General features: G+C 36.5%; 1 protein-coding gene across 7 annotated transcripts in view; it reads right to left on the minus strand.

Annotated features, from left to right (window-relative positions):
- The window catches only part of PFKFB1 (6-phosphofructo-2-kinase/fructose-2,6-biphosphatase 1), a 54,632-nt gene that overhangs the window by 25,162 nt on the left and 6,939 nt on the right, over positions 1 to 22,531 (minus strand). For 6 of the 7 annotated variants that reach the window (XM_077989133.1, XM_015127530.3, XM_015127529.3 and 3 more), the window contains exon 2: positions 2,115 to 2,240. The exons of the other annotated variant lie outside the window; for it this stretch is intronic. In XM_077989133.1, coding sequence (XP_077845259.1) covers positions 2,115 to 2,240 — 126 coding nt within the window. The remainder of the gene's footprint in view (positions 1 to 2,114; positions 2,241 to 22,531) is intronic. 7 annotated transcript variants of the gene reach the window in all.

The following is a 22,531-nucleotide window of genomic DNA, read 5'->3' on the forward strand; positions in this document are numbered from 1 at the left end:
ACAACAGCCCTGCAAAGTAGAGATCACTATTACCATTTTATAAATGAGGAAACTGAAAGTTCAGAGATAGGAAAAACTTGCACAATTATTTCCTATCTGTGGATATCTGAGATTCAAACCCAGGTCTATTTGGCAACATAGCTGATGGTCTTTCTATTATTCTACTTTATCATAAACACCAATCCTTAAAATGCCCTACTCCGGTGGAAAGATGAAGAAATGGAGATCTAGGGAGTAAAATTAATCACCAAGGGTCAAACAGTGAGTGAGCTGGTGACAGATATAGACTGGACCTCCTGACTTCTAGTCCAAAGTTGTTTTATTTTTCTATATTATGATGAAGATTCTAAATCTAAATCTCTAGGCCATACTTTCCCACTTACAATGATGAAAAACTAGAGAGGAGGGAAGGAAAGGAGGAGAAAGAAGATAAGCAGCCAAAGAGTTAATATTTCATTCATTCATGTAACAAATACTTTTTGATTCCTACTCTGTGAAGCAGGATATGAGCTCTGGGTCTCAGGGATTAGCCCGATCTTCATGATGGGGCCCTTAAGGCACTCACGGTCCAACAGGTAAGACAGTGAGTAAACCAGTAAATGGAGAGCTCCCACAGAGTTTGTTAAATGTTCTGACAAAGACAATATGAAGCCATGGAAGAGAGTGAGAGGGAAGGAAAGACTAATTGTACTTGGAATGATCTGAGAAGGTTTCACCATTTGAACAAGGCTTTTTAGGGTAGGCGCCTTTTACAGGCAGATATGGGCAGTGGGAGTCAGGAACAAAGGCATCCAGGTAGAGGAACAGTTTGAGCAAGAGTATGGCATTGGCAGAAGGAAGAGCACGTTTGGAGGATGGTGAGTCATCCACTATGGATTTAAACCTGCAGGCCAAGGGGACCTTTGGAGGTCACAGGCATGTTCAGCTTTGTGCTTTGAAATATAACTCTGGAGGCCTTTGAGAGAATTGAATGGAGTGAAGAAGATAGAAAGCAGGGGAATCAGAAACCCTGAACCCATTATGGGGCCCTTAAGGCAGAAACCAATCTGCCAGTGTCCCATGTACCTCTACACTCAGCAGATTTTCCTGAGAGCTTGCAGTCCTCCATGAGAGCTGTTCCTTCTCTCCTTCCCTTCTGCCAATGTCTTATTCCTCCCACAAGACTCAGCTCAAACATATCCTATGTAGGAAGCTTTCCTTGCCTTCCAGTTGTCAAATCCCTTTGTGATTTCATGCAGCACCCTGCTCCTGTTCTAGAATTCCTAGATGATATGAGGTATTCTTATACATCCCAGCTAGACTTAGAACTCCTCAAGGACAGGATGAGTCTTATCCAGTTTTGTATCCTCATTGCCTAGCAGGAGTTTGGGCACATGGAAAACTATTGGGAAACTCTTCACCAGTGAATTAGATAAAGAGAACATAGATGAATGGAAATAAGAAATGGGAAAAAGAAACAAATTGGGGAGAGGAAGGAAGAGGGAGAGATAGAAGGAAGCAGGGCAGAGAGACAGGATGTTGAGATTAACAAGAGAAAGAAGGAGACAAAAAGAATGGAGAAAAGGAGACTATAGGGCTAATGTGGGATTCTTTTCTCTTCCAATCAGTAGAACCATGCACTAGACTTGGCACAGTATCAGGCTTAGAATCAAATAGACCTGGGTTCATATCCTGGTTCTGTCACTTACTGGCCATATGCCTTTAGACAAGGCACTTCACCCCTTGGGCCTCAATTTCCTCAACTATGAAATGGTGAAGAAGTGGTAATGCTAATAAAAGTAGTAATATTGGTATGGCAATAATAGTAATGGCAATAAAAATAGAATGTTACTCACAGGGTTGTTTCGAGGTCATGGAACTTCTTGAGAGAAGACATTTAATCTTAACACTAGTTTTCCTATGCTTAGCACCTAGAGTGGTGTTGGGTACAAAGTATGTGCTCAAGAAGTTATAAACTGTATAAGAATGTAGTAATAGTGATAGCAGTAGTCCTAATGCTGATAATAATAATGATGAGGCATTTCTGGTATTGAGGACTTTGGCCTTCTACTTAAGTAAGGTTTTCAGCCAGTGGCTTTTATGGGGTTGTTGAACAAAGACTTTCAGAGACATACCTTTAGTTGGTGTTCCTATCCAGTTGAGATATCGTGTGAGCTTCGTGGAGATATAAGTCTTGCCTCGAGCTGGTAAACCCACCATGATCACCATCGTGGGGGAATTGGTAAACTGGGGTATGGATGCTGAAAGACAAACAGACCCTCAAAAGCTTATCCTCAGATTCATATGCTCTTCTGGTATTAGGTCAGAAATGTAGAGTTGTAAAGAACACATCTCCCACCATTACAATAAGAACCAAAGCTGGGAAAGTGAAAATTAAGAACTTCTCTCGGACTCATCAGAAAACTGAGGTTGCAGTACCACAAACCTGTAGAAACAACCATCTTCAAGGGAGCCACAGGACCAGGCATTTGCTTACCTGGTGCAGATACCAGTGAACAACATACAAACTCATAAGAAGATTCAGCTAAAAATTATGATGAATTGCTAGAGGCTGGTTATGGGCTAGTGTGAGAATGTGAAGCCTGTAGGGGCTGCAGACATAGGCAGTTTTGCACCCCTTTGCAGAGTTTTCCTCCAGGAACTCCCCCAGAAGCTGACAAGAAAGACTGAGAAGAATCCTGAGAAAGATATCCTGTAGTTCTGGTTTGGGGAGAACAGTACAATAGCCATTGCTGAAATTCTGCACAGACTATTTTCCCTATATTCTCTATGGAGCAAAAGCCTTACTATTCAGGGAAAAGGCAACAAAAACTAGCTTGAAAGTACTGGGAGAAACTCACTGCAGCTAGCAGAGCAGACTGACCAACATCACTGAAACTCTGCCCATACCAATCTACCTTATCTTCCCAAAGGGAAAAATGTCTTAGTCCTCAGAAGAAAGGGCAACAGAAACTGAGGTACGCTGGTGAAAACTCACTACAGCTGGGGGAGAAAATTGAAAAAAAAAAAAAAAAAAAAGTCTAACCCGGGAGGGGCAGGAAAATGTGCTAGGCCCACCTCGGTTAGAACAAAGGAGGAGAGGCAGGTACACTTGTGAAGGACACACCTCCAACACTCAGGGTAAGCCTGCCTAAGACTGAGACTTAATGAGAATAGCATAGAATGTCCCAGGTCCCCATTCCCCCACTACCAGGCTAAAAAGCATCAGTAAAAATAACAGTGGAATACATCTATACGAGATTTAAGGCATATATTATCTCCAGGGTGTAGCACAAAGGGAAGAATCAAGGCAAGGAATAAAAACAATGTCTGAAGAGAAAAGCAATCATTAGGATCAAAATAAGTTATGACACAGATGTTGGAAATATCAGACAAGGAATCTGTTTATTTACTTGGATTATTTTGCTCTCTTTTTTGTACATTACAGATTCAGGGGTTATATGTGCAGGTTTGTTACCTGGGTATATTGTGTAATGGTGGGGTTTGGGCTTCTAGTGACCCCATTACCCAAATAGCGAACACAGTACCCAACAGGTAGTCTTTCAACTCTTGCTCCCCCCTGCCCATTCCCCCTTTTCGAATTGCCTTTGTCTACTGTTTCCATCTTTATCAGATAGGAAACTTAAAATAGCTATGATTAGTATGTTAAAGGCTCTGTTGGGAAAGTTTTTCATGCAAGATCAGATAGGTAATTTCGGCAGGGGGGTGAAAAGTATAAGAAAGAATCAAATATAAATGGGAGAGAAAAAAACACAGTAACAGATCTGAAGACTATCTTTGATGTGCTCATCAGTAGACTCCGCACAGCTGAGTCATCAGTGAACTTGAAGACAGGTCAATAGAGATCACACAAACTGAAATGCAAAGAGAAAAAAAAAGAGCAAAAAAAAAAAAAAAAAGAAAACAGAACAAAACATCCAAGAACTGTGGGACAATATCAAACAGTATAACATATATGTATTTGGAACACAAGAAGGGGAAGAAAGAATAAGGCAGAAGAAATATGTGAAGACAATAATGGCCAAAATTTTCCAAATTAATGACTGACACCAAACCACAGATTCAAGAAGCTCAGAGAACACCAACCAGGGTAAATACCAAAACCAAACCAAAACCCACACCCAGATATAACAAATTCAAATTACAGAAAATCAAGACAAAAATAAAATCTTGAAGACTGCCAGGAAGAAGGCGGTAGGTGGGGAACATCTTACCCACAGAAGAACAAAGAGAAGAATTATACCAGACTTCTTGTCAGAAATCACATAAGCAAAAAGACAGTGGAATGAAACCTTTATAAGTGTTGAAAGAAAAAAATGCCAATCCAGAATTCCAAGTTCTGCAAAAATATCCTTCAAAAATTAAGACAAAATGCTTTTTTGGACAAAAACTGAGGAAACTCAGCATCAGCAGACCTGTCTTACAGTCTAAATATTAAAGGAAATTCTTCCAACAGAGGGATATGATATAGGTCAGAAAATTGGGTGTACATAATTAAAGGAAATGTGTTGCAAAAGTAATAAATGAAGACAAATATAACTATCATATTCTTAATTGTTCTAAAATATAACTGATTGTTTAAAGCAATAATAGTACCAATGTATTGTATGTTTATAGCATTTGTAAAAAAAATAGTAGAATACAACAATGACACAAACAATGGAAGGAAGGAATTGGGGATAGTCTTATACTACACATGAAGCAGTACAGTATTATTTAAAGGTGAACCAAATTATATAAAAATGTACATTACAAACTTTCCGGAAACCACTAAAAAGGTTTCCTTAAAAGATGTCTAAATAATAAATAACTACATGAGACAAAATGGGATCATACAAAATGACCAAATAAAATAATGAAAGGCAGAAAAAAGAGGGGAAAAGGAAACAAAAGCCAAATACAGTAAATAGAAAACATCAAGAACAAATATAATGAAAACAGAAAGATGGTAGATTTTAATCTAACTATATTGATAATCACTTTAAATGTGAATCAACTAAATATTCCAACTAAAGACGGAAGTGGTCAGATTAGATTAAAAAGTAGGATCCAACTACATGCCGTTTACAAAACATATATAGTTGGGTCCAATTCTCAGACCTTTTATCTCTCGCTAACTCAAATATAAAATTCTGATAGAATGCATGAACAACTATATGAAAATTGAAAGGTAAATCTAAGTAGGTAGATCAGAGAAAACACCAGAGTTTGAAGTACCAACTAAACAACTGCAAATTCAGCATTACTTTTCTCCCCATTCAGTATCCTGAGCCTGAATTCAACATGGTATGCAATTCAAAATGAGCATTGTCTAGCAGACAGAGATGCAGGAGAAGTCTTGGAGTTTGGGCTCAAGGAATGTAACAGAGAACTAAAATTCAGAGAGAGTGGGGGAAATCCCTTGGGTTTTTATTTACTCCTCCTTTGGTTCCACAGTGGAGGTAGTAAAAGCAAAGGTGGCTCAGAAGCAATAGTGGCCCAGAATGGGAGCCTCCAGGAATCAAAACTGTGTGGGATAAGTTCCTTCCTCTAGGTGAAGCCACGATGTCAAGAAGACATCTTTATACTAGTTTTCCCTCTTCCTCTCCCTCTCCCTCTCTCGTTCTCACTCTCTCCTCCTGCTACTTGTTTCTGGAAATGCTACAACCATGACAGTGGGTAGTTTTTGAAGAGAAAACAGAAAATGAGAGCCCAGGGAACTGGAAAGTACTGAAAAGATAAAGGAGAGGGAAGAGTTTTGAAAAAGCAACAGTGTAAAGTTGATTTGAACCCCTGGGCTTACCTCTGACTTGTGACTGCTTTGATACTCATTAGCATACCAAAGATTTGGAAACTCAACTAGAAAGGACACCTCCACCCAAGTCTCAGACTGACCACTAGATGGTACACACGCAGGACAGACCTATATGGTACTGCAAAAGGTTTGAAAACTGAATTGATTTTGGAACCAAAATATACAAAAGGCTAAAACAAAAATATAGACCTTCTCCACAGGATATAAACAAGATACAGAATCTCAAGACAATACTCACAATGTCCAGGATACAAACTACAATCAATCAGCATGCAAATAACCATAAACATTTCAATTAACATGGAAAAAGACAACAGACATGAATGATGAGATAAGACATTAAATTATCTTAAATTAGCTATTATAAATGCTTGAATGAACAATAACAAGCGATTTTGGAACAAATATTTAAAACAGAAGCACTCAGTGAAGAAACAGAAGATATAAATAAGAATCACATGGATATTTTGAACTAAAAATATAATAGCTGAAATAAAAACTCAGGAATGAAAGAGTAGATAGAAATTTCATAGGTATTACAATGACAAGAGTATGTAATAGCAATTCTAAACACATAAATTTGACAACATAGATGAAACAAATTTCTCAAAAAGCACAAACTGGCAAAACTTATCCAAAATGTAACAAATAATCTAAATAATCTAAATCCTTCTATAAATATTACTGAAATTGAATTTGCAATTAAAAATCTTCCCCCAAAATACCCAGGTCCAGACAGTCTCAATGGCAAATTTTACCATTCATTTAAAGAAGAAATAGCATCAATTCTATACAATCACTCTATGAAGTTAGAAGACAGGGAAATACATATCAACTTACTCTGTGAGGCCAGCATTTCCCTGATATAAAAACCAGAAAAATAAGTGGTACAAAAAAAGAAACTACAAAGCGATATCCCTCATGAACATAAACATAAGAATCCTAAAAAAATGCAAATGAAATTTGGCTATATATAAAATAGATAATTAATATACCACAAGAAAGCATGGTTTATCCCAGGAATACAAGGCTGGTTCAACATATGAAAATCAATCAAAGCAATCCATTCTAAAGATGTAAAACTCCATGGTATGGTTTGAATGCATCCTCCAAAGTTCATGTGTTGGAACTTAATCTCCAGTGCAACAGCATTGAGAGGTGGGAACTTTAAGAGGTGATTAGGTCATGAGGGCTCTACCTCTAAGGCTTCTGCCCTCATGAATGAATTAATGGCATTATTGATGGAAAGGTTTAGTTAACTCAGAAAATAGTTCCTGATAAAAGGATAAGTTTGGCTCCCACACTCGCATGCACAGGCACACACATAAGCACACTCTCTCTGGCCCTTTCACCTTCCACCATGGGATGATGCAGCAAGAAGGCCCTCACCAGATGTGGCCACATGATCTTGGACTTCCCAGCCTCCAGAACTGTAAGAAATAAATCTCTATTCTTTATAAATTAGCCAGTCTGTGGTATTCTGTTTTAGCAGCACAAAATAGATTAAGATGCCCCAAATTATATCAGCAGATGAAAAAAAACTTTTTACAAAATACAATATCCATTCTTAATGAAACTCTTAGCAATTTGGAATAGAAGGGAGCTTCCTTACCCAGATAAAGAATATTTACAAAAAATCTACAGCTAATATCATACTTTATGTTGACAGGCTAAATGCTTTCTCTCTAATATCAGGAACAAGGCAAGGATGTCCACTCTCACCACTCCTATTCAACATAGTACTGAAATTCCTAGTCAATACTATAAGACAAGAAGGAAATATAAGGCATGCAAATTGTAAAGGAAGAAATAAATCTGTCCCTGTTCATCCACAATATGATTGCGTAGAAAATCCCAGGAAATCTATATTTTAATTTATGTTTTATTTTTTGAGACACAGTCTTGCTCTGTCACCCAGGCTGGAGTGTGGTGCCATGATCACGGCTCACTGCAACCTCAGCTTCCCAGGTTCAAGGGCTTCTCATGCCTCAGCCTCCATAGTAGCTAGGATTACAGGCATGTGCCACCACACCTGGCTAATTTTTGTATTTTTAGTAGAGATGGGGTTTCACCATGTTGGCCAGGCTGGTCTCGAACTCTTGGCCTCAAGTGATCTGCCCACCTCAGCCTCCGAAAGTGCTGAGATTATAGGCATGAGCCACTGTGCCCGGCCCAAAATCTATTTTTAACTGATCTTTAACAAAGCATACAACAACATAAAGTGGGGAAATGATACCCTATTCAATAAATGATGCTGGGATAATTGGCAAGCCACCATATAGAAGAATAAAACTGGACCCTCATCTCTCACTTTATAGAAAAATCAACTCAAGATGGATCAAAGACTTATATCTCAGACTCGAAATCATAAAAATTTTACAAGATAACATTGGGAAAACTCTTCTAGACATAGGCTTAGGCAAAGAATTCATGACTAAGAACCCAAAAGCAAATGCAACAAAAACCCTCCTAGTACTAATAAGCGAGTTTATCAAGTTCACAGGGTACAACGTCAACACGTAAAAGTCAATCATAATACTATATACAATCAATAAACAATTCAAAAATCAAAATTAAAAAAATGTTTACAATAGTTCTAATAAGATAAAATCATTAGGTACAATACCAACAAAACATGTATAAAAAATCTGTATGCTGGAAATGACAAAATGCTGTTAAAAAAATCACTAAATGCTTCTGTGCAGCAGAAGAAATAATCAGCAGAGTAAACAGACAACCAACAGAGTGGGAGAAAATATTCACAAACTATGCATTTGATAAAGGACTAACATCCAGAATATACAAGAAACTCAAACAACTCAGCAAGAAAAAAACAAATAATTCCATCGAAAAGTGGGCAAAGGACATGAATATAGAATTCTCAAAAGAAGATATATAAACAGCCAACAAACACATGAAAAAATGCTCAACATCACTAACCTTCAGGGAAATGTGAATTAAAGCCACAATGAGATACCACCTTACTCCTGCAAGAATGGCCATAATTAAAAAAAAAAAAAAATCTTGGCATGGATGTGGTGAAAACAGAACACTTGTATAGTGCTGGTAGGAATGTAAATTAGTACAACCACTGTGGAAAACAGTATGGAGATTCCTTAAAGAACTAAAAGTAGAACTACCATTTGATCCAGCAATCCCACTACCAGGTATCTACCCAGAGGAAAGGAAGTCATTACATGAAAAAGACACATGCACACGCATGTTTATAGCAGCACACTTCACAACTGCAAAAATATGGAACCAACCTAAATGCCCATCATCCAACGAGTGGATAAAGAAAATGTATCCATTTTCTTTATATCATATTCCATGGTATATATACACCATGGAATGCTACTCAGCCATAAAACAGAATGAAATAATGGCCTTTGCAGCAACTTGGATGGACATAGAGGCCATTATTTTAAGTGAAGTCACTTAGGAATGAAAAATCAAATATCGTTATGTTCTCACTTATAAGTGGAGCTAAGTTATGAAGGTGCAAAGGAGTAAGAATGATATAGTGGACTCTGGGGACTTGGGGGGAAGGATAGAAGGGGGGTGAGTGATAAAAGACTACATATTGGAGCCAGTGTACACTGCTCAGGTGACAGATGCACCAAAATCTCAGAAACCATCACTAAAGAACTTACCTATGTAACCAAAAACCATCTGTACCCTAAAAACTATTGAAAATAAATAAATAAATAAAACAATGTCGGTGGAACGAACTTTACTACATTATTTTGAAACTTACTATAAAGCTGAAATATTCAGGACAGTGTGGTATTGGAAAAAGGATAGCTATCTAGATCAGTGAAACAGAATAAAGAGCCCAGAAATAGACCCACTCAAATTTTGGACAAGGTCAACTAATTTTGGACAAAGGTACAACAACAAATGGTGCTAGAAAGACTGGAAGTCCATTGCAAAAAATGAACTTGAATACTTAAACCTTATGCAAAAAGTAATTCAGAGTGGATCATAGGTCTAAATATAAAATGTAAAACGATAAAACTTCTTAAAAAAAGACATGGGAGAGAATGTGTGAAATATTGGATATGCCAATTAGTTTTTAATTACATCATAAAAAACATTATCCATACAAGAAAAAAATAGATAAATTGAAACTATAATAATTTAAACATTTTTATTTATGAAAATTTTAAAAATAAAAATTGTTAAATATTTACATATTAAATTTTTTTTATCTGTGAAAGACACAAAAGAATGAAAAGAAATGCCACAGGTTGAAAGAATATGCTTGTACATTATATATGTGGCATATCCAAAATACACAAATAACACTTAAAACTGAACAATAAAAGATAAAATTTAATTTTAAAAAGTAGCAAAGCATCTGAACAAACTTTTCACCAATCCAAACGTACGGATGGCAAAGAAGTGTATTAAAAGATAATATCAATCATTAGGAAAATGAAAATTAAATGTGTAATGAGAAACACTTCAAGATTCAGCTATTAAAGTGGCTAGAATTAAATACACATATAAATTTACAAGACAATATGAAATGCTGACAAGGATGTATTACAAAAGGAACTCTCACTCATTGCTAGTGGAAATGCAAAATGGGTCAGGCACTTTGGAAAACAGTTTTGCAGTTACTTTTAAAATTTAACATACACTTGACATATGACCCAGCATTTTCACTCACAGATACCTTTGGAAGGGAACTGAAAAATCAAGTTTACACAAAAATGTATATAAGAATATTTATGGAGCCTTACTAAAAATCACTAAAACCTGGAAACAACCAAGATGCTCTTCAGCTGGTGAATGGATAAACAAATTATGGTACAATCATAGACTAGAATACCATTTGGCAATTAAGATAACTGTTGATATTCATACAGCTAGGATGAATCTTAAATGCATTGTGCTAAGAGAAAGAAGCCATATCCAAAAGCTGACAAGTGATACAGTTCCATTTATATGACATCCTAGACAAGGCAAAATTATAGGAACAGAGAACAGGTCAGTAGTTGCCAGGGGTTGGGGGAGGTCTGAGGGGTTGACTATAATGGGCTGTACAAGAGAATTTTTAGGGTGATGGAATTGTTCTATATGGTACTATGGAAGAGGATATCTGACTTTATACATTTGTCAAAACTCACAAAACTGAATTTTATTGCATTCAAGGTTTTAGAAATCAACCGAAATGTCTGAGCAACTCAATATTGAATGCAGTTTGCAACAAATGGTTCTAACTGTATTACAAGTGTATATATCATAACCTCACTAAATGGGGTGGAGAAAGAAAATCTGAAACAAATAACCATGAAAATAGTGTTTTGCCGAATATTTAAAGACTAACGACAGAAAGTAATTGTGTGTAGACACTGTACTCTGATTGGTACAATTGTTTCTCCCAGGGGTATGAGTTAACAATTCTGAAACTACCAGTGTAGTAGGGTTGAATAAATAAATAAATAAATAAATAAATAAATAACTTGTAGATAATGAGAGTCAGGTATTTCAGAGTCTAAGAAAGAAGCTCATAATAAACAAGGGAGAAGGTCTAGAATGATGCCTTATAGTGCAATTTAGGGTCAGAAATGGTATTAACTCATGTTTATTTTAACATATACATAAATAGACAGCAAAATACAGATGGGTTAGCATGCACACAAATATTTCTTAGCTCTGTCTGCTGAGAGGGCTAGAATTAATGATACCCTAAAAGTGACAAAAGCATCCAGATCTTGGTTTCCAAATACCAATTTTCAATTACAGGAACCATGGTTTCTTGGAGAAGAGGCTGGTGTATCTTGTAAAAAAGTAACGAAGTGCTAGAAAAATAAGGAGGATGAGTATATCAAAGGGACACAGGAAGGGAAAAGACAGGGATGAATAAGTGGAGCATAGAGGATTCTTAGGGCAGTGAAACCACTTTAATACTGCATGCATGTCATTATAAATTTGCTCAAGCCTATAGAATGTGCAACTCCAAGAGTGAACCCTAAAGTAAACTATGGACTCTGGGTGATAGCAATGTGTCAATATAGGTTCATCATTTGTAACAAATACCCCTGTGGAAGCGGATATTGATAATGGGAGAGGCTATGCATGTGGAGGGAAGGAAGGGAGTATATGGGAAATCTTGGTACCTTCTGCTCAATTTTGCTGCAAACCTAAAACTGCTGTAAAATATAAAGTCTATTAAAAACAGAACAGAACACGGGAGCCAATATGAAAGAGTTCCTAATGGGTGAAGCTGGGACAAGGTGACCAACAAAATAAATAAGTAGAGTACTATATTATAACCCAAAGAATTAAATATTTATGAGTACCTACTTATATACATACATTGTTGAATAAATAAGTAGGGGAGAGAGGAAAAATCTTTATAGAGGGATTCCAAATAATAAATGTAGAATAAATAAGGGAAGTAGAAAACCATCATTAGAACACTACTGTAATAATTGCTGCAGGCACGATCCACTGATTAATGCTAAAATTAGTGAGTGAAACTTTAAGGAGAATCTGAAGAGTTGCATAGGCTCAAATAATTTTACACAAATTATTACAGTGTTTTATTTTTTATTTATTTATTTTTAATTATTTTGCATGTTTTAAAAAAATTATTATTATACTTTAAGTTCTGGGGTACATGTGCATAACGTGCAGGTTTGTTACATATGTATACTTGTGCCATGTTGGTGTGCTGCACCCATCAACTCATCAGCACCCATCAATTCGTCATTTATATCAGGTATAACTCCCAGTGCCATCCCTCCCCACTACCCGCTCCCCGTGATAGGCCCCGGTGTGTGATGTTCCCCTTCCTGAGTCCAAGTGATCTCATTGTTCAGTTCCCACCTATGAGTGAGAACATGCGGTGTTTGGTTTTCTGTTCTTGTGATAGTTTGCCGAGAATGATGGTTTCCAGCTGCATTCATGTCCCTACAAAGGGCACAAACTCATCCTTTTTTACGGCTCCATAGTATTCCATGGTGTATATGTGCCACATTTTCTTTTTTTCCAGTCTGTCACTGATGGACATTTGGGTTGATTCCAAGTCTTTGCTATTGTGAAAAGTGCCGCAATAAACAAACGTGTGCATGTGTCTTTATAGCAGCATGATTTATAATCCTTTGGGTATATACCCAGTAATGGGATGGCTGGGTCATATGGTACTTCTAGTTCTAGATCCTTGAGGAATCGCCATACTGTTTTCCATCATGGTTGAACTAGTTTACAATCCCACCAACAGTGTAAAAGTGTTCCTATTTCTCCACATCCTCTCCAGCACCTGTTGTTTCCTGACTTTTTAATGATTGCCATTCTAACTGGTGTGAGATGGTATCTCATTGTGGTTTTGATTTGCATTTCTCTGATGGCCAGTGATGATGAGCATTTTTTCATGTGTCTGTTGGCTGTATGCAAGTCTTCTTTTGAGAAATGTCTGTTCATATCCTTTGCCCACTTTTTGATGGGGTTGTTCGTTTTTTTCTTGTAAATTTGCTTGAGTTCTTTGTAGGTTCTGGATATTAGCCCTTTGTCAGATGAGTAGATTGCAAAACTATTCTCCCATTCTGTAGGTTGCCTGTTCACTCTGATGGTAGTTTCTTTTGCTGTGCAGAAGCTCTTTAGTTGAATTAGATCCCATTTGTCAATTTTGGCTTTTGTTGCCATTGCCTTTGGTGTTTTAGACATGAAGTCCTTGCCCATGCCTATGTCCTGAATGGTATTACCTAGGTTTTCTTCTAGGGTTTTTATGGTGTTAGGTCTAACATTTAAGTCTCTAATCCATCTTGAATTACTTTTCGTGTAAGGAGTAAGGAAAGGATCCAGTTTCAGCTTTCTACTTATGGCTAGCCAATTTTCCCAGCACAATTTATTAAATGGGAAATCCTTTCCCGATTTCTTGTTTCTCTCAGGTTTGTCAAAGATCAGATGGCTGTAGATGTGTGGTATTATTTCTGAGGACTCTGTTCTGTTCCATTGGTCTATATCTCTGTTTTGGTACCAGTACCATGCTGTTTTGGTTACTGTAGCTTTGTAGTATGGTTTGAAGTCTCTCTTCTCCCACCCTCCACCCTCAGGTAGGTCTCAAGTGTGTGTTGTTCCCCTCTGTGTCCATGTGTTCACATCGTTTAGCTCCCACTTACAAGGGAGAACATGCGGTATTTGGTTTTCTGTTCCTGTTTTCAGTTGCTAAGGATAATGGCCTCCAGCTCCATCCATGTCCCTGCAAAGGACATAATCTCATTCTTTTTTGTGGCTGCATAGTATTCCATGGTATATACATACTACATTTTCTTTATCCAGTCTGTCATTGATAGACATTTAGGTTGATTCCATGTCTTTGGTATTGCGATGTGATATGTCTGCATGTGTCTTTATAATAGAATGATTTATATTCCCTTGGGTATATACCTGGTAATGGGATTGCTGGGTTGAATGGTACTTCTGTTTTTAGCTCTTTGATGAATCACTATACTGCTTTCCACATGGTTGAGCTAATTTACATTCCCACTAGCAGTGTATAAACATTCACTTTCTTCTGCAATCTCGCCAGCATCTGTTATTTTTTGACTTTTTTATGATAGCCATTCTGACTGGTGTGAGATGGTATCTCACTGTGGCTTTGATTTGCATTTCCCTAATCATAAGTGATGTTGAGCATTTTTTCATATGCTTGTTGGCTGTATGTATGTCTTCTTTTGAAAAGTGTCTGTTTATGTCCTTTGCCTACTTTTTAATAGGGTTTTTTGTTTTTTTTCTTGTAAATTTGTTTAAATTCAACTTGATAAGAAACTTCTACAAAGCAAACAAAAACTATCACCAACATTATACTTAAAAGTGAAAGACTAAATGCTTTCCCCCTAACATCAGGACTAATGTAAGGATTTCCACCTTCTCCACTCTTTTGACATAGTACTAGAAGTTCTAACCACTGCAATAAGGCAATAAAAGGAAATAAAAGGCATACAGTTTGGAAAATAATTTTTAAAAATTCCCTATTTGAAATGTCATCATTGTCTACATAGAAATATCCCCCTAAACTACAGAAATTCCTTGAACTAACAAGTGAGTTCATCAAGGCTGCAAGATACAAGATCAACACACAAAAACAATCTTGAGACCTTCATTTCTGGCATGAGCGCATGAGGAACTCTGAAAACCCTTTCTCTAATAAAACAAGCTCAGCTGGCAAAAATTACAACACTACAATCTTTTAAAATCTCTGGAAATTATCTTAAATGGAATACAGCACATGAAGATATTTTTATTCAAGAAAATCTACTGAAATTTGGTAAGAACACAGTCTTTGACACATGTGCCATGCTACTGTTCCCAACCTTACTACTGTCCCCTCACTACTGGCTCCAAGCTTAGCTTGATAGAAGCTCCACTTAAGGTGTGTGTAGCCAAGATGAATCTCCTTTTCTTCTTGGAGAGAATGTCCCATCGGTACTTTGGCATCTTACTGGAAGGAGCAGAGAGCTAGCATTTAGCATTCCCTTCCACTCAAAATTGCAGAGGCCTGGCAAGTGTGGTTAAGAGGTTGGAGGTTCCCTTCCTCCTCCCAGTTTTTACTCATAGAATGGAGGCTATATCCCAGGTGCAATAGGCTAAGAATACTGGGGTCCTGATTACCCTCATTCCATCTTGCTCATAGGGTAGGTTCCACACCAGGACAGGCAAACTAAGACCAGAAGCTGCTGCCTCGCCCAGCACCCAGAACAGTGCTCAGACAGTATGCCCATGGAGAGAGGAAATTCATAAGATGAGCGAACTCTGAAACTCTCCCCCGAAAACTAACTTTATTTTTAACATTGTATAAAGAAGCTCAAGCCCAAGGATGTTCTCAAAAACTACAAGTTCACTTAACTAAGAGCAACATAGGCCAGCTCGTTTATCAGAGAGAACAAGAGAGAGAGGGACAGGTAAGAAGAGCCCTTCTGGGGTATGAAGAATCCTGAAAGACTTACCTCTCAAACTACTATAATGGATAGAACAACTACATAGAAGATCAACAACAGGGAAATAGAGGACTTCAACACAAAGTAGTAATAACGAACATCTGTAAAACACTCCATCCCCAAACAGCAGACTATACATTTTTTCCAAAGTGTACATCAAACATTCTCCAAGACAGACAATATTCTAGGCCATAAAACAAGCTTCAATAAATTTGGAAGGATGGAAATCATATAAGACGTGTTCTCCATCATAATGGAGTAAAATTAAAAACTAATAACAGAGACAACTTTGGGAAATTCACAAATATGGGAACCTAAAGGAAACAGAAGAAAGGATATAATAAGGATTAGAGGTGAAAATAATAAAACGGAGAAGAGGAAAACATTAGAAAAAAATCAACAAAATCAAAAGTTGGTTATTTGAAAAAATTAACAAACTTGACAAACCTTCAGTGAGACTAGCCAAGAAAAAAAAGAGAAAACTCAAATTAGTAAATTCAGGAAAAAAAGAGGAGACATTACTACTGACTTTATGAAAATAAAAAGAATTATAAGGGAATATTATGAACAATCATAAATGTATGCCAACACAATAAATGCCTTAGGTGAAATAGACAAATTATTAGAATGATACAAACTCTCAAAACTGACTAAAAAAGAAATGAAATCTAAATAGATCTATAACAAGGGATTGAATAAGTACTGAAAAACCTTGCCACAAAGTAAAGTCCAGGATTAGATGGTTTCACTGGTGAATTCTAGCAAACATTTAAAGAATAATACAATTCTTCAAAAGCTCTTTCAAAAAGTAGAAGAGGAAGAAGCACTTTCCAACTCATTCCATGAGGCCAGTATTTCTGTGCTACCAAAGTTAGGCACATATATTAGAAGAAAAGAAAATTATAGACCAATAGCTGTTATGAATATGGATGTAAAAATCCCCACAAAATACTAGCAAACTGAACTCAGGAATGTATAAAAGGATTTATATGTATATATTAGATATATGTATATATTATGATACTTTATACATCACAATCAAGTTAGATTTATTATAGGAATGCAAGCTTGATTAACCTTTGAAAATCAATGCAATAGACCACATCAATAGAATTAAGGACAAAAACCATATGATCATCATAATAGGCACAGATAAAGCATTTGGGAAATTAAATATCCCTTCATGATAAAACCAACAACAAATTAAGACTAGAAGGAAAGGTCCTAAACCTAATAAAAGACACCAATGAAAAACCCACAGCGACTATCACACTTAATGATGAAAGACTGAATGTTTCCCCCATGCCCCCTGACAAGATCAGTAACAAGAGAAGGATGTCTGTTTTCATCTCATCTTTTCAACATTCTAGTAGAGGTTATAGCAAAGGTAATTAGGTAAGAAAAAGAAAATAAAAGGCATCCAGATTGGAAAGGAAGAGATGAAATTATTTCTATTTGTAGATAACATAATCTTGTATATAGAAAATCCCAAGGAATGCACTAAAAAACACTATTGGACCTAATAAATGAGTCCAGAAATGTTGCAGAATATAAGATCAATATACAAAAATCAATTACATTTATATAAAGTAGCCATGAGCAAACAAAATGAAATTAAGTAAAGCAATTCTATTTATAATAGCATCAAAACAATAAAATGCTTAAAAGAATACTTTAAAAAATGTAAAACACTCTGAAAACTACAAAACAATGCTTAAAATAAAGACCTAAGTAAATGCAACAACATCTCATGTTCAGGGACCTAAAACTTACTATTGTTAAGATGGTAATATTCCCTAACTAATCTATAGATTAAATGCAGCCTCTGTCAAAGTGCCAGCTTAATTCTTTGCAGAAATTAATAAATTGGTCTTAAAATTTATATGGAAATGCAGAGGACCTAGAATAGCCAAAACAATCTTGAAAACAATCTGAAAAAGAACAAAAATAGAAGACATGCTTCCCAATTTCAAGATTTATTAAAAACTACAGTAATCAAGAATGTGTGGTACTGGTGTAAGGACAGAGATACATAAACACCAATGGAATAGAACTGAGAGCCCAGAAGTAAACCCTTCAACTTATTATAGTCACCTGATTTTCATCAAAGGTGCCAAGACAATTAAGTAGGGGAAAAAAGAGTCTTCAAAAAATGCTGCTAGGACAACTGGATATCTACATGCAAAAGAATGAAGCTGGATTCCCATCTCACACCACATGCAAATATTAACTCAGAATAAATTTAAAAACCTAAATGTAAGAACTAAGACTATAAAACTCTTAGAAAAAAGCCTAGGCATAAATCTTTGTGACTTCGCATGCTACAACATGGATTAACCTTGAAAACATCATGCCCAAAGAAATGAGCCAGATACAAAAGGCCACATATTGTATGACTCCCCTTATATAAAATGTCCAGAATAGGCAAATCCTTAGAGACTGAAAGTAGATTACTGGTTGCCAGGGGCTAAGGGGAGGGGGTCATCTGGAGTGAGTCTACAGTATGGAACTCCTTTTTGGCATAAAGAAAATGTTCTGGAATTAGTGGTGATGGTTATACAACTATGTGAATATACTCAAAACCACTGCCTGTATACTTCAAAATGGTGAATTTTATGGTATGTGAATTATATCTCTATCAAAAACAATTTTTTTAAAATGTAGGAAAACACATACCAGGCAAATATTAAGCTAAATAAAGCTAATAGGTATATTAGCTAGTAGGTATATTAATATGAGAAAAAAGATTGATTATAGGGCAAAAACATCAATGATACCAAATTACCAGGTATTACCAGAGTTAATAATTTCCTTACATGGTGATAAAATATTCAATTCACAAGGAAGATATAGCAATTCTAAATCTGTTTGTAACTACGAACTTTCAAGATTGACAGAAATACAAGGAGACATTAACAAATTTTCCATATCAACAGGCAGCCAAAACCCCAGAAGAATATAGAACATTTGAGCCAGATTAACAAACACAACTTAATCGAGGTATATAGTACACTAAACACAACTGTAAAATGCACATTCTTTTCAAGTGCTCATGGAACATTTACCAGAATTTTCCATAAGTTGGTCCATAAAGCAAGTATCAACAGACTTCAAAGAACTGAAATAATACAAAGTTTGTTCTCTGACTAGAATGGAATTAAAATGGAAATGACAAGAGCACTGATCTATCAAAACAGAAGCTGGTCCAAGGGCTGGCACCAAGTACTGGAGACCTCCTGCTGTGGTAGGCATTAATCCTTTAGTTGCTAGATGATAATCAGTAGGTCCTGGCTGTCCTGGGAAAGGAATTGAGGTGGCCAGGGTAGCTGGGTAAGTGTCAGAGAGACTAAAAAAGCCTGGGACAGTGCCTATTTATAAAATGGACTAGAAATATTTTGAAAATTCATATGGCCATATGATTGTGAATCTGTGGAATATCAGCCCTGTTTAGTAGGCCAATTATAGCATTGGATACTTAAATTAGAAAAGAAGAAAGTCTGAAAATGAATGAGCTGAGCAGCATGCAACCCTACTAGTTAAAAAAGAGCAACAGAATGAATCCAAAGAAAGTAGGAGAAACAGAATAATGATGAAAAACTAGTTAAATAGAAAATAAAGATAACAGAAAGGATCAAAAGGTCAAAAGTTGATTATTTTAGAAGAATTATAAAAGTGTCAAACTTATAGCAAGATTGATTGAGAAGGTGCAAATAAACAATATGACAAAAGAGAAGCTATAACTACAAATGCAACAGAGATTTTAAAAAGATACAAAGATAAGAACTTCACACAAAATAAATTTGAAAACTGATGTGAAGTAGAAAAATTCCTAGAAAACCATGACTTAGGAAAGCTTAAGAAAGCTGACTTTAGTGGAAATAGCAAACTGAAAGGATTCTATAACTGATAAAAGAGATTGTATCCATTAAAATATTAAAGGAGACACCAGGTCCAAATGGTTTTACCTGGAAATGCTGCCAGGTAAAATATTTGAGGAATGGCTAGTTCTGCAGACAACCTCTGTCAGAGGACAGAATGAAAGGTTTTTTTTTATTCTGATTTTATGAGGTTACTATAATCTTGACACTCTTGGAAAAATTACAGGCCACTCTCTTTCCTGAGTAAAATGCTAAAATCCTAAACAAAATATTAGTGAAAGAAATTCAGAAGTTTTTATTTATCCCAGGACTGCAAGATTATTTCAACACAAGAAAAACTCTAATGTAATGTACCACATGAATGGGTTAAAATAGAAAATTAATGTCATTTCATTGAATACAGAAACATGTTTAATAAAATTCAACATTCACTCATGCTTTAAAAATTGTATTGGCAAACTCAGAATACACAGGAACCTCTTTAACCTATTAAATGATATCTACCAAAAAAACTATAGCAAATTTACTCAATGGTGAAACTTAAAATCGGGATCAGCATAAGAATACACACTATTAACATTTCTTTTCAACATGTACTGCACATCTCGTGTGTGTGTATTAAAGGTGGGAGGTCTTAGCAGTGTAATAATATAAGAAAATGATAAAAATAAGGATTGTGGGGAAAATGAAAGCTATCATTTACATACAAATTATCAAAACTCATAAGAAAGTTTAGCAGGTTTGCTAGTTACAAATTCATTACATGAAAAACAAGTACAGTTGTATACATTAGCAACATACTGCTATAAAATTTAATTTTCTAAAAAGGTACTATTTAACATAGCAACAAAAAATAAGTCAAAAATCTTACAATGGCATGCAAGCCTTTTATGGATTAAATTATAAAACTTCACTCAACATGAAAAAGTCTGAATACATGGAGTGATATACCATGTTTAGGGAAGACTCAACATCACAAAGATGGCAACTCTCCTCAAATTGATTAGATTTACAGATTGAATGTAATTTCCATCAAAATCCCAAAAGTTCTCTCTCTCTCTCTCTCTCTCTCTCTCTCTCTCTCTCTCGTGTGTGTGTCTGTGTGTGTGTGTGCATGTGTGTGTGTGTGTGTGTGTGTGTGTTTAACTTGGAAAGCTGATTCTAAAATTTATGGAGAAGAGCACTGGGCCAAGAATAGCCAAGACACTACATAAGAAGGACAAGATGGAGGGACTTGCTCTACCAGGATAAAGGTACAAGAATGCCCATTGGATTATTGTTCATAATCAAAAATTAGAAACTACTCAAATGCTCAACAATAGTAAGATGGATAAATAAACTGTGGGATATTCACAAGGGGAATAAACAAACTACAACTGCTTGCAACAATAACATGGGTGGTTCACATAAACATAATGTTGCATGAGGAAAGAATATGCACAGCTGTTCAAGTACTTTACATGTTAATGTATTTAATCTTCAGAATAACATTAAGTGACTGTGTGTCTTCTAGAGAGGATGCTCCAAGAAAAAGGTGATTCAGACCTTACAGGGACAAATAGACTGGCCTCCCTAGCAAGAGGTGAACCAGACATTGCCCAGACTTGGCAACCACTATCTAAGTTTTTTTGCATCTATGGTCTGATAAAATTTAGTCAGATATTAATGAATGACTGTCTTGTGCACACAGAGCCCCATTTTTGGCTATGGCGAGTGGTAGAGTGGAAGTAGCACAGAGTGACCATTTATTGAATGACCACTTACATCTACTATGTGCCAGGATCAGGGCCTGATGTTGAGGATATGATGGTAAATAAGACCACACACCCACTTTCTTGTTTAAACAACAAGAACAATAAGAATTAGGATAATTAACAATTACTGACTGTGTACTATGTGCTGGACACTCTTCTAAGCATGTCATAGGCTTCAGCTCATCTAATCTTCACAACTACACTGTTATTAACTTCCTTTTACAGGTGAGGAAACAGAGAAGCCCAGAGAGGTTAAAAGAGTTGTCCAAGGTCACAGACACAGGGGGAGACAGAGCTGAGACTCAAACCTAAGCAGTCTGGATCCAGAACCTCTGAATCAGTGAATTACTCCCAATAACACTGGGTCATAGGCATTAATTCTGTTTTATAGCTGAGGGAAGTGACGCTCCAAACTAAAGTGAGCACGTATTTATTTTTCATCTTCTATTTGATAGAGACTATATTAGATGATTTATGTATATTATCTCTCCAACTTGAAAGACACAGTTCCCAGGACTATAAGCATTCTAGCTCTGGAGGACCCGTGTATGCAGAGAATGGCTTGCTTGTCAACTAAACAGCCCCTTGGAAAAGGCCAAGAGTGGCTGGCTGGGTGAGGGTACCTCTCAGTCTCCAGGCTCCTAGATCTCCAGTTGAGTGAGTGTGAGAGCTGGTGGAGATAAGAAAGAGAGAGAACAGGAGCCTAGTCTTTTTTGTCTCTCTTCCTCCACCCACACCCTACATCCTGTATATTATAACTATATTTAACATTCTATATGCTCCTGGATCCTCTAAGCAACTACTGCTACCCCCAATATCTCTGAGCCTGGGCCTCCTCTAGCATTAGCAGAGTGGAAACTTGGTTAGCTGGCCTTTGGGGTGTCTGAGTCCCACAGTCCACAGCTGCCTTATCTTAACCCACCTTATGGCCATTCAGGCTACAATCCCTGGGCTGGATGCACCTTGGTCCACCACTGTCGCCTGTTATCTATGGGAAATGGGTATACTCGTTTCTTTTTAAATACGTACAGGTTTTGTTTACTTTTCTTTTGCCCTTGATCTTTCTTAAATTTCCAAAGTGAGCACCACACCAGTGGGCTGGCCCTGAGAGACTGTCTCTCTCAAATTCCTAGAGCAGCAAGGAGGTCCATATGT

This window comes from Macaca mulatta, chromosome X, assembly GCF_049350105.2.
Source record: "Macaca mulatta isolate MMU2019108-1 chromosome X, T2T-MMU8v2.0, whole genome shotgun sequence".
NCBI classification, from domain to species: Eukaryota; Metazoa; Chordata; class Mammalia; order Primates; family Cercopithecidae; genus Macaca; species Macaca mulatta.